Here is a 14,369-nt window from a genome sequence, read left to right on the forward strand (position 1 = left end):
TCCATCAACTGATGAATGAATAAACAAAATGTATATCCATGCAATGGAATGTTAGTTGGCAAAAAGAAAAAAATGAAATGAGGTACTGATACATGGCTACAAAATGGATAAACTTTAAAAACAAGCCAAGTGAAAGAAGCCAGACACAAAGAACACGCATTATATGACTCCATTTGTATGAATGTCCAAAACAGGCAAATCTACACAGGCAGATGACAGACTAGTAGTTGCCAGGGGATGAGAATGGGGTGAATTGGGACGTACAGGGTTTCTTTCTTGGGGTGATGAAAATGTGCTTGGTTTAGATACAGTGATGGCTGCACAATTTTGTGAATATACTAAAACCACTGATTTGTATCCTTTAAAATGGAAGGTTCTCTGGTACATTAATTATCTCAATAATACTACAAAAGGACAAGCAGGCATTGGAGACCTTAGAGTTTACCTAAACATGAAACAAAAACTTGAACCTTTTTCTATGATTTAATTCAGTTTTATAAATATTATCCTTTTTTCTTCAACAATAATCATTATAAAAATAGTAAGTAGTTATTAAGCACTTATCAGGCATTGTACCAAGCATTTTATACTTTGTTTTCTCTCTCAAATCACCTCAGTAACCTTGTACATTGGTGCTATTATCCCATTTTACAGAAAAGAAATCGAAGCTGAAAGAGGCTGAGTAATTTTCCCAAGATCATGGGAAGGTAAGTCTGACTCCTGAGGTTCTATTGTACCATTTCATCTTCCTTAAAACAGTGATGTTTTGGTCTCCACTATTATTGTTTTTCAATGTGTTATATTGTTCTTCTATCTCCAGTAACAAATTCGATATCATTTCAGGGATCAATATTAAATAATGATTTTTCTTTCTCAGTTTGTTGAGCACAGAGCAAAGACAGAAAAAATTCCCATATCACAAGCTTTTATTTGTATCAAATTACAGAGTACCATAAGTAAATATAAGATTATGATTTGAATATTATAATATAATTTATAATTTGGCAAGTTATTTAATTATCCAAAGTTTATGATATATTTGATTATACACTGAAGAGATGATTTGGCATAACTTGGCAAGGTAAATATTTCTGTACCTTATTTGGCTATTTATTGTGTGTATATGTGGTACATATATGTATGAATGTGTGTACACACACACACATACACACACACACACACACACCCCTAAATTAAATATACTTGTATAAAAAGCTAAAGATTGATGTGTTAGGGTTAATTCCTTTAAAAATATCTATTATATTAAATTGCACCTGCATTCAAAGCAGAAAGGTAAAAAAACCTGATCAATTTGCTAAATACACATGAATTTACAAAGTAATTGAAAATGAAATAAAAATTTCTATTGAAATGTTATATTCCTGTTTAATTGACATTTAAGTGGCACTATCACACTATGGAAATAAACAATCATTTTTGAGTTTGTTGAGAGAATAAAGATTCTACTGAGCATTACTACACATTCTAAGTTACGATTGACCATTATTATGTAGGAAAAGGTGGCAGATCATTTCCTTCTGTCACGCTGGGGATTCTCAGGAAGCGTCGGCAGTGTCTGCGCCCCTGGCCTGGGCTTCCTGCGCCTCCTCAGTGGAAGTCGGGCTTCTCGGGGAAGGTGCAGCCAGTGCGCCTGATTATGACGCTTGCTGCATAGTGGCCAGCGCGGATGCACTCGGTCAGCGGCTTGTCATACACCAGTTGAGACAGGAAACCTGAAACACAGACCAAGGGGAAGACCGTGAGTACCAGGCAACAGCATCAGAATGTCACTGGGTCAGACCAGAAAACAGTCTAGACACCTACACCCTTCTCCAGCCTGGTGGGGAGGTCTTCCCCCAAGCATCATGAGCTGCCCCTGATATTTCTTTTAAAGAGCTCGAGGTGGGATGGCAACTAACTTTCTAAGCCTAAACTATCACTCTTTCCTTTAGCTTTGAGGTGACTGTGAGTAAGAAATACTGGCCAAATAATATTTTCTTGGGTCTTTATAGCTGAGGTGTTGTTAATTATTTATCCTCCTCCCGGCCTCCCTGGATTTCCTCTGTGCTTTTATTCCTAGCATATTGTTTTGGACGAAATCCCACCATCTGGATGTCTCTCTAAGTACAAGTTTGAGAGTTGACCAGTTAGGAAGGACCCTACATCTCCCTTTCATCCCCAAAGTAAGAGCAAGATCATTTCTATAGTTAAGTACCATGGATCAGCTGATAACAAAATAAATAGAATAGAGTGGAAAACAGTTTTGAGGACTTCTGCTTCTGACCCAAATGAAATGAAAGGAACCAGATTTACCTTTCTCCAGAAAAACTAAGATAAAGACAATATACATGAAAAAAAGTTTTTCAAATATTGCACATCAGCCACAAATGATCCACCAAAGGACATACAAGGAAAGCCGTACAACAGCTCCAGCTCATGCCTGGGGGCACCAGGCCACGACACAAGGAGAACCACCAGGCAGCGCTCGACAGTCTCACTGAACTGAGAAGATGGAAGTGGGAGTCCAAATGGGACGTAATTAAATATCTAGGCGGACTGGTCAGGAAAAAAAGAGACAAGACATAAACCACCAATATTGGGAATAAGAGAGGTGATATCACTATAGAATCTATACCTAAAAGGATAATAAGGAAAATATATTGATTTTGTAGTTAAGAAGTTTCCCATAAAGAAAATTCCAGGTCCAAATTGTGTCACAAATATTTAAGGAAAAAAATAATATCAATGCTATACAAATACTTTAGAAAACGGAAATGGAGGGAATATTTCCAATTCATTCCATAAGCCAGAATTATTCTGATAACATATTCAGAAATGATGCAAATATTCTGAAGAAAATGTTAGCAAATCCAACCCAACAGTATATTTAAAAAGATAATAAATTATGATCAGGAGGAGTTTATCCTAAGAATGCAAGTTTGTTTAACATTAAAAAAAAATCAGTATAATTTACCATATTAACTACGAAAGCCATAAGATCATCTTAGTGATGCAGAAAAAGCATTTCACAAAATTTAACATCCACTAATAGAAACTTTCAGCAAACCAGGAATAGAAGGAAATTTCCTCAACCTGATAAAGGACCTTACGAAAAACTTGCAGTTAATATCATTCTTAAAGTTGATGACTCAATGCTTTCCCCTTAGGATAAAGAACAAGGCAAGGATGTTTGCTCTTAAACACTGTTCTTGAGACTCCAGCCAGTGCAACAGGCAAACAAAAGAAATACATAAAAGGCATCAAGACTGAAAAAGAAGACTGTCTTTACATGCAGATGGCAAGATTGTCTGTGTCTATGGTTCTCGATAGTAGGCAATTTTGCCCCCCAGGGGACATGGGGCAATGTTTGGAGACAATTTTGTTTATTATAACTAGGGTGGGGGTGCTTCTGGCATTTAGAGTCCAGGGATGCTGCTAAATATCCTATAATATCAATAATGTTAAGATTGAAGGATCAAGAAGATGTGGTACCTATACACAATGGAATGCTACTCAGCCATAAGAAAGGATGAAATAGTGCCATTTACAACAACATGGATGGACCTTGAGAACATTATGCTAAGTGAAATAAGTCAGAAAAAGCGAAGAACCGTATGATTTCACTCTTATGTGGGATATAAAACTGAAACTTGTGAACACAAACAGCAGTGTGGTGGTTGCCAGAGTGAAGGGGGAGGGGCGAAAGGGGGTACTAGTATATGGTGACTGGAGATTTGACTTTGGATGGTTGGCACATGGTGCAATATACAGATCTTATAACATAGAAACCCACACCTGAAATCTGTATGTTCATGTTGACCAATGTCACCTCAATAAATTTAAAAATTGGAAAAATCCTATGTAGAAAATCTTATGAGAAAAAAGTTCTAGAAAAAAGTTATTACAATTACTAAGTGAGTTTGGTCAAGTTGCAGGATACAAGATCATTATATAAAAACCAACTGAATTTCCATACTAGTAATGTGTGAATATACAAGCAATTGTATATACTAGCAATGAACAATTAGAAAATGATATTAAAATACTATTTACCATACCATCAAATGTGTGAAAAATCTAGGGATAAATCTAACAAAAGTGGTGTAAGACTTGCACACTGCAAATGACAAAATATGCCGAAATAAAAGAAATCTAAATAATTAAAGGGACACAGAGTGCTCATAGATCAGAGAACTCAATATTGTTATTAGCTAAGCAGAAATTTTTCTATTGATTCAAATGCCAATAAAAATTCCAGCAGGATTTTCTTACAGAAACGGGTAAGTTGATTCTAAAATTTATGTGGAAATGCAAAGGACTTAGATTAGTCAAAATACAAATTTGAAAAAGAAGACTACTTGATTAAAAAACTTATAGAACTAAAATAATGGAGATGCTATGGTATTGGCACAAAGCTAGATAAATACATTAGTGAAACTGAACAAAGAGTCCAGATATAAATCTACTTCTATATGGTCAATTGATTTTTGACAAAGATATCAGCAATTCAATGGAGAAAGGACAGTGTTTTAAACAAACGGTCTTAGATCAGCCATATGTAAAGCAAACAAAAACTTCAACTCTTACTGCACATCATCTACAAAAATTAATTTGAAATGGATTACAGATCTAAATATAAGAACTAAAACTATAAAACTCAGAAAAAAATTGGAAAAACATTTTAGTGCTTTTGAATTTGCCAAAGATCTCTTAAGACATAAAAAGTACAATCTTTTATAAAAGAAAATATAATTTAGACTTTGCCAAATTAAACATTTTCATACATCGATAACAAGAAACAACCAACCGTCTTGGCAGGGTAGCTCAGCTGGTTAGTGTCCTGAGATGCCCAGGTTATGGGTTTGATCCCCGGTTAGGGCACATATAAATGTATAAATAAGTGGAAAAAATTGATGTTTTTCTCTCTCTCTTTTCATCCTATAAAAATTAATAAAAAAATAAAACAAGAAACAACCCAACAAAAAAATGGGCAAAAGTATTGAATAAACTAAAGAAGATAAAAAGATGCCAAATTAGCCCATGAAAAGATGTTTGACATCATAGTGATTAGAAAACTGCAAATTAGAACCATAATTAGATACCATTGCCCACCCACTAGAATGGCTAAAATGAAAAAAGACGGACCATTCCAAGTGTTGACAAGGGGTGTGGGTCAACAGGAACACTAATATATTGATTATTGGAATATAAAATGATAAGATACTTGGGAAAACCATTTGTCAGTGTCTTAAAAAGTTAAACATACATCTATCATATGACCCAGTTATTCTATTACTGGGTATTTAGCCCAAGGTAAATGAAAGCATATATCCACACAAATAATTGTAAATAAATGCTGCAGCTTTATTTGTAATAGCCCCAAACTGGAAACAATCCAAATGGGAATAAGAAGGGACAGACAGGAGGGCAGGGTTACAAAAGAGGGTGGATACACTAGTAATGGCTGTGTCCATAGTGATGGGTTCACAGGAGTACACATATGTCAACATTTGTAAAATTGTACACATTAAATATGTGTAGTTTTCTGTATGTCAATTATACTGCCATAAAACTATAAAACAAAATGAGTGTTGTAGTTACAAATAAGCTACATCGTATTAGGTGGGGCCTGGGGCTCCTTCCCCTCTAGGGGAAACCTGAGCTGCTGTAGTGGTTCTCAAATCCTCAGAAGAACAGACGATAATGAGAAACTGTTCCTAGCCAGACTTCCAGGATTCCCACCTAGGCCCCGGCAGTCTGGGGCGTGGGGGCGGATGAAGGTTAATTGAGAAGCTGTGGTACAATGACCTGTAGGGAGCCTTATATGAGATTTATGTCCTTTCTCCTCTGCCATTCTGACCACACAGGCTTTTCCCGTTAGATTTGGGGAATGCTCTGTATCAGATAAAGTAAGTATTCCCAACCAGAGGATAAAATTAACTTAGTAAATGGAGTGATGTGTTTTGAAGACATGTGCTTAGAATGTGAAGTCACCCTCTCGAGAGGTTTAGTGAGAGCATTTTATCATTGAGTTTTCAGGTAACAGTCAAAGGTCACTATTCACTTTCAGCCAAACTGTGAGGCTAAACGCTCAGCCCACCACAGCGAATGGAGCAGATGCCAAATTCAGAGTCAGATCAGCTTACAATGGAAACACGTCTATTAGGAGCCTTATGAGCAACATCTGTTTTCCTCATTCCTCCTGGTATAATCCTTGTGAGAAAGAGAGAAGCTCAAGTTGTTGAAATATTTTTGTGAAGCATAAGCACCAACATCCTCTTGCTAAGAGGGCAGCTAGTGAGGACTGACGTGGAGGACTCTGCAGAGGCATTTGCTTTGACAAGTGGAAACCTGGATGCAGAGAAAAGCTAAGACCTTTGTCCCAACTGAGTATTAGTTTTTCAATAACCTATTTTCAAAAACCAACTGAGATGAACTACAGATGTTATATAATCAATTATAAGTGGACCTGTCGCTGATGTGAATCCAAGAGCTGTGTGAAATGGTTAAGCATCGGGAGTGTATAAAGACTCAGAGAGAACCTTTTATAATATGAATAAACACCCCAAGATAGTTTTTATTGTGTAAGATATAAATAACCTAAAAATTACCATTTAAAGTGTACAAGTCATACCATGCAGTGTTGTGTAACTATGACCTCTATCCATTTCCAGAACTTTTCTTCACTCCAACAGAAATACTATACTCATTAAATAATAACTCTCCATCCCCCTCTCCTCTGCCCTCTGGTAACTACTCTTCCAATTTCTAGCTCTATGAGCTTGTCTATTCCAGGGACCGCATATGAGTAGGACCATACCATACTTGTCCTTTTGTGTCTGGCTTACTAGTATTTCGTTTAGCATGTTTCCCAACATAATTTTTTAAGTTTACATTTTTTATTTCTAGCTGGTCTAAAGTGTTAAAAACACTTTATTTGGAAATATTTCAAATTCAGAAAAAAGTTGCAAGAATAAAAAAATAGAAAAAGCACCCATATATCTTTTATCCAGATGTTCTTATTATTAACACATTACTCCTTTTGTGCGCATATATTCTCTTTCTACATATTTTTCCCTTAACTATTGAGAGCAGGTTGCATTTATCATGTCTCTTTACCTTTAAATACGTCAGTGTGTCTCCTGAAAGTTACTCTCTTACATAACCAGTCATCCATTTATGTAAAACATCTGTACCGTTATCTCATCTACTGTCCATATTGCAAATGACCAGTCATATCCTTTAGAGCACTTTTCCTTCCAGGATAGAATCTAGTCTAGGATTTATCATATTTTTAGTCTTCTTTAATCTTGAACATTTCCTCAGTCTTTGACTTTCTGACAGGGACATTTTTGAAGAATACAGTCTCTCTACTCCTATTTAATAGAGTGATTCTCATTTTGGGTTTGTCAGATATTTCCTCTTGATTAAATTCAATTTTCCTCTAGATTATGCATTCCATCATCAATAAGAAGGAAGATTCTGAAACTGGAAAAATTATGTGTGTCCTTTTCAGGACACCATATTTAGAGGCACGTTGTGTCCAGCTGCTGTTCACTGGTGATGTTAATTTTGATCACTTGATGATGGAGTTGTCTTATCTCCATTCTATAGTTATTTTTTCCCTTGCATGTAACAAGCAGTCTGTTGATAGATACTTTGAGACTATGCAAATATTCTGTTCTTCATCAAAAGCCCCCACTCTATCCCAGATTTAGTGCCCATTCATGATTCTTAACAGAAGCAACTTATGACTGTGGTGACTTTCCAACTCCAGCGCTCCTTTCACATTTACCAGCCAGCTCTTGGCTACCTCCTATGTGCAAGAGCTTAGCCCACTCACATTGATTAGTGTTAATCTATTTATGATCAGGAAGGAGGCATGGATTCTTTCTTCATCAATGGTGCATAATTCATTACAGTCTCTAATTAATTTCGTGCTCAAAATGTCCCAGTTTTTGCTGGCAGGAGCAAAACCTTTTCTCAACCTCATGCTGGCTCTGGTGTCCTTGGACATGCCTTTGCACTATCTTTGAACACTTACTTTCTGGCACAATGTTCCAGGCTCATCGCATATGCATTCTACCCCAACCCTGGAATCAGTCATTTTCTCTAAAAATACTTGGTTCCTATTAGGGTAGAATGGTATTAGAGACCAAGATGGTGGTGGTAGGTGCATGCTTTGTTTCTGGACCCTGTCAGCGAATAGAGCTGGACGTATGCACGGACACACACAGAGACACACACTCCCTTATATACATTAGAGGGTACATATGTGTATACACAGACCTATTTTAGAAAGTTAGTTGACACTAGTACTTCCAATTCCAATCCATTCCCATAGGATCCTTTCTTACCTTCCTCCATCCCATCGTCATTATTAAATTTCTTCTACAGTGAGAATTTTAGCTCCAACAAGTCAACACATTTACTTATTTGCTCAGTTTTAACACACCTAAAACTGCTTCAAAATTGCTTTACCCTATTTCTAAAAAAACAAAATCTACTAAAAAGAGTTGATTGGGTTTGCTGTTTCCTATGTACTCAACTAGTGTCTTTAGAATGTTACTTAGATTAATTCTCTTTTCCACCCCACGTTGGGGTGGCTCATTTTACTTAAGGTTGAAAAAATGTTGGGTTTTGGTTTACTTCCAGTTTAAGTACTCCCCCTTCTATCCTTGTTAATTTTTTAAAAAGTATGTAGAATATTAACATGTTTCCAAAAGTAAATCTCTACAACAATATATTCAGAGAAGTGTTACTTCCTTTTACCCTATACCCTCATGCCCCAATTTCACTATTTTCTGGTTTGTTTTCCTGTTTCTTTTTAAAGGTAAGCAAATATATGTGCATGTTCTTATTTCCTCTTCTTTCTTTACATAGAAGGAGGTAGCACTGTATATATAATTTTTGCACTTCGCTTTTTTCCCTTAAAAATATCTCCTGGAGCCTGGAAGGTGTGGCTCAGTGGTTGAGTGTTGAACTATGAACCAGTGGGTCACGGTTCAATTCCTGGTCAGGGCACACGCCTGGGTTGCAGGCTGGATCCCCAGTAGGGGGCATGCAGGAGGCAGTCTATCAATGATTCTCTCTCATCATTCATGTTTCTATCTCTCTCTCCCTCTCTCTGAAATCAATAAAAATATATTTAAAAAGTATCTCCTGGGAATCACTGTGTATCAATCACAGAGATCTCCTCCATTCTTTTTGACAGCCACATAGTACCTGATTGTATGGACACAGCAGTAGTTTACTCACCCATCTCCTATGTGCGGATGTTCATATACTTTCCAATGCTTTGCAATTTCAAATAATGCTGCAATGAATAACCTTTTGCCTATGTATGTTTGTGTTGCTGGGTATAAATCTTTGGGGCACATTTCTTCTAAGAATTTCTGGGTTGAAGGTTAAATACATAAGTAGTTCTGTTAGATATTGCCAAATTCCATTTCATAGGAGTCAAACCATTTTGTATTTCCACCAGTAATATTTAAGCGTGTTTGCTTCCCTATAACCACACCAATAAAGTGTGCTGGCAAGCATTTGAATTTTTGTCAACCTGATGGGTTAGAAATGATACTTCAGTGTAATTTTAATTTGTATTTCTCTTATTATGAGTGAGGCTGAACATATTATTTATTTAAAAGGGAAGAAGGTTGTTTTTTAAAAATATATTTTTATTGATTTCAGAGAGGCAGGGAGAGGGGGAGAGAGAAACATCAATGATGAGAGGGAATCTTTGATCAGTTGCCTCCTGCACGCACCCTACTGGGGATTGAGCCCAGAACCAGGCATGTGCCCTAGACCAGAATTGAACCCAGGACCCTTTAGTCCATATGCCAGTGGTCTATCCACTGAGCCAAACCATCTAGGGCTGAACATATTTTTATATTTAAAGAACCAATCTCTTTCTGTGAATTGTTTGTTCTTCTACTTATTTTTTAAATAGGATTTTTGGTCTACTACCCATTTTTAAAACTTCTTTGCATTTTGGGGATATTATTCCAAAAAAGCATTTTTTTTAGGTAAGAAAAAATACCGACAATATGTTAATATATATAAATTTATATATACCAACAAGTAAACGAAGTGCTTATTCATACTTCTTTCATTCACTGTGGTGAATTATAAAAAGTATGGCTGGAAAACACCATAGGAAATAAAGGTGGCTTGCAGATATATTTTTAAAAAGATTTTGGGCCAACCAAGAATTTAAGAAGCAAAATCTTAAATAACTGACTTGGCATATATGCTCAATATGAAAACAATTCTTAGGAGTCCTTTTTGCTGGTGCCATTACCTTGTAGTCCTTGTCAGTACATCATCTTGAAAATGAACGGTAAAGCTCTGCACAGATGCCAAGAGAACAGGAATAGGAAGCATAACATGGGAGAACAAGAACCATCAACACAGGTTTCCAAATCAAGAACTCATATGTTGAGGCAGTTGTTGCCTTTAAAAAAAATATTTTTATTGATTTCAGAGAGGAAGGGAGGGAGAGTGAGAGAGAAACATCAATGATGAGAGAGAATCATTGACTGGCTGCCTCCTACACGCCCCACACTGGGGATCAAGCGTGCAAGCCAGGCATATGCCCTGACTGGGAATTGAACCGTGACCTTCGGGTTCATAGGTCCATGCTCAACCACTGAGTCACGCTAGCTGGGCATGCCTTTCTACTTAGGTTCCTTCTCTCTGTGACCTCTAACTTCTCTCTGATTCTCTGATAGATAGGCTTATCGTAGGGCCTCTCAGACTTTTCCCAACCTAAGACCATGTCAAGGACCTTAGGTCTCTAGCAGATGAGGCATAGATGGATGAAGTCTTCTCACTGGCACTAAATTTGGCTGACTCTGAATCTTGGAATAATAACAGGTCCAGAATTCTTAGAATAAACCTCTGTCCATTAACAATTGGTACAGCTTATTATCTTGTTAAGTTCATTTGGATTTTTCTTTTACTGATGTTACAGAGAGTGACTGATTTTAGCATAACTAAATCCAGTGTTTGAGATGAGGCCTGAAACATATTTAAACTGTGCAGAGAGGCGGAGGAGGAGGTGCTAAAGTAGTTCCCACAAACCACAGAGGTGGAATGCTTGGAGTGGGCAAAAGGCACTGGGATTTTCTAACTTAGGTTGCCCGTTCCATAGAGTACAGTGGAAGAAATACTATGTCTAGAATTTCCTTGGTGTTATTTACAGAGAACTGAGAAATATTGTCAGGTATGGAAACCTTAATGGAGACACTTAAGAGCTAGGGATACTTTCGAAGGAAATGAACAAATCTGTAGGACAATTTTTCCTTTTCCATATATGGTTACTTAATGGAAAGTTTTCATGGTGGGTGGCTGAAAACTTTTAGGTTCCATTATGTTCATTCAACATTCACAGCAAAAGGATGACAGCTTTTCTGGTTGTCATCAAATAAGAAAGCTGTGCCACACTGACTTATGAACTGGGAAGAATGAAGTTTTAATGATTTACTTTTTACAAATGTTAGCATCTTGCTATTCTCAAATTGTTTTCCCAATGATCCTGCCATAAGTATACACCAGTGACTAAGTCTTTATTTCTTACATAGTCTCCAAAGAACTTTAGTATACAGTACACCACAATATATATGTGTAGAGTCAAACATTTTAAAACATATATACATATATTTGCTTTTAAAGTCTCATTTTATGCTAAATCTTAGTCATTATATATTTTGGTAGTACAGCACTTTGTACAATCTGTACACATGTATATGTGTTGTAAAATGGATTTTAAGTGTGTAATTTAAAGGTCAGAGGAAAGTAACACTGTGAAATAGAGCAATATGTCACATACGAGACCTGAAGCAATGGCAGCTTTCATGGTCATGCACATTACACCTACGATGACCTCCCGGGCCTTCACTAAGAGCCTATTTAGTTTATGTTTAAGAAAGCAAGGGGAAATTTTTTTCTGATTGCAAAAGAAATACCTAGCATCTGTATCAGAAGTGTTAAAACCAGTAGAATTAAGAAGTAAATAAAGCACACGCAGTCTATTACAGAGAATAACCAATGCTATTTAATACAGCACGGGATCCTAACAAGAGCAGTGAGACTAGACTAAAACAAAAAAATTTCAGAAGTATAAAGGAAGAAGAAAACTTGTCATTATTTTTAGTTAAGAGGATTGTATATAGAAAACTCCAATGAATCTATTCATTGCTGGACTTTGCATAGATTCTTTGCATGGATTGCATTATTGGAGAGCTTGGAAAGATATAAGAGAAATATACAAACTTACTTACATATATTTTTATTTTTTATATATTTTACTGATTTTTTACAGAGAGGAAGGGAGAGGGATAGAGAGTTAGAAACATCGATCAGCTGCCTTCTGCACACCTGCTTCTGGGGATGTGCCTTCAACCAAGGCACATGCCCTTGACCAGAATCGAACCTGGGACCCTTCAGTCCAAAGGCCGACGCTCTATCCACTGAGCCAAACTGGTTAGGACTTCACATAATATTTTTAATATACTAGTACACATGTGTATAACAGCAACATTAAAATGACAGTATTTTGAAAAAAGATACAAAAGCAACACAGTATGACAGTCTCTGATGAAGAGGATTGTAAAACCTTATTGAAAGACTATCTAAAGGACCTAAATAAATAGAGAGATATACCAGGTTCTTGGATAAAAAGATTCATTAATGAAATTCAATCAAAATCTCAATAAGGTTTTGGGGAACTTGACAAGTTGATTCTAAAATCTGTATAAAAAAGCGAAGGATCAAGAATAGTCAAACACTCCTACTCAAGAAAAACAAGGTAGGAAAGACTTGCTTTACCAGATTCAACACATCATAAAACAACACAGTACAGTATTGGCATGTAGATAAATAGATATAGATTTAAAAGAAAGAAAAAAAGATACTCCCAAAACATACCTATAAAAATGTGGAAAACTGAGCTACAACTGAGTTAGCACTGTAAATCCATAGGGAAAGGGAGGTTTACTAGAAAATCGTGTTTAGGCAACTAGTTTTGACTTAAAAAAATAAAATTACCTCATTTCATATTAAAAATAAAATTTCAGATATATCAAGGAATGATGAGTGGGAAAACTGTAAGACTTTTAGAAGGAAGTAAAGAATATATCTGTTGCACATATTTTCCCTTACTATGTCATTTGCCTTTTATTTATTTTTAAAAATATTTTTATTGATTACAGAGAGAAAGGGGAGGGGGTGAGATATAGAAACGTCAATAAGACAGAATCATTGAACGGCTGCCTACTGTATGCCCCCCACTGGGGATGGAGCCCGCAACCAGGGCATATACCCTGACTGGGAATCGAACCATGACCTCCTTGGTTCATAGGTTGATGGGTGATATATTTATCTTTTTAAAAATAAATTTCCATTGAATTTAGGCTGAGAAAGGTCTTTAGTACCATGAGATAAGTATTAGCCTATATTTCTTTTAGTTTATTTATGGTCATTTAACTCTTTATCTAGAATTTGAGTATGATGATTAGTAGTGATCAACCTTCATTTTCCTCATATAGTTGTATTTTTGTTCCACTGCCATATCTAATTAATCCATCCTGTTCCTATTGTGTTATAATATTTTATTTTGAAATAATTTTAGATGTATAGAAGAGTTGCACAGATAGAACAGTGTGCTTCTGTATCCAAGATTTCAAACCCTGCTTTAGTAAATTCCTGCATGTGTTTCCTTCCACTTTTAGTCTTTGGTCAGGTCCATGCAATACATTTTAGAAACATATTTATTCAAAATAGTAAAAAACCAAAAATTTTGTGTGTATCTAAAAAAAAAATCTTATTATTTCCAGATTTCAGAGATGATTTTTATTTTGTTTGGTTTTCTTTTCTCCTAAATATTCTACAATAAGCACATTTTTTTTACCTCTTCACGTTTTACTTCTACATCTGCCCCTGGGATATTAGTCCCAGTAACAGACCTGAAGGCTGCTTGTGTTCCGTCTTGGTGCTCACACCTGTCTCCTGCACCTATGCCCAGGGCTGCCCGCTGGGGGCAGATGGGCACCCAGGGTGCTGGGGGCTTGGGGAACAGGAGGCCTGCTGTGGCCCTAGGCAGCCGAGTGGCAGCAAGCACTTTACTTTTATAATGAAAAAGCCAATAAGCATTATTTTAAGGAATAATGTGGGGACATTTAACTGTTCAGAAAAATGGTTAAGAATAACTCATTCAAAAATTTCAGCTAAGTGATGTTTTGTTCCAAACAGTTTCCCACTCATGCCTTTAGAGTTCATTAATAATTGTAACCACTTGGGAACAGAGCCTTCCACCATGTAAAATCAGTATAAATATCAGTGTAAATACACTGATACTGGTCAGTCTTCTA

At 36.3% G+C, this 14,369-nt stretch overlaps 1 protein-coding gene across 2 annotated transcripts in view; it reads right to left on the minus strand.

Moving 5' to 3' along the window:
• Window positions 1-908: 908 nt before the first annotated feature.
• The window catches only part of ADK (adenosine kinase), a 501,435-nt gene continuing 487,974 nt past the window's right edge, over window positions 909-14,369 (minus strand). For both annotated transcript variants that reach the window (XM_059662309.1, XM_059662307.1), the window contains exon 11: window positions 909-1,733. In XM_059662309.1, coding sequence (XP_059518292.1) covers window positions 1,609-1,733 — 125 coding nt within the window. In that variant the 3' untranslated portion in view covers window positions 909-1,608. The remainder of the gene's footprint in view (window positions 1,734-14,369) is intronic.

Source organism: Myotis daubentonii, chromosome 13 (assembly GCF_963259705.1).
Source record: "Myotis daubentonii chromosome 13, mMyoDau2.1, whole genome shotgun sequence".
NCBI lineage: Eukaryota > Metazoa > Chordata > Mammalia > Chiroptera > Vespertilionidae > Myotis > Myotis daubentonii.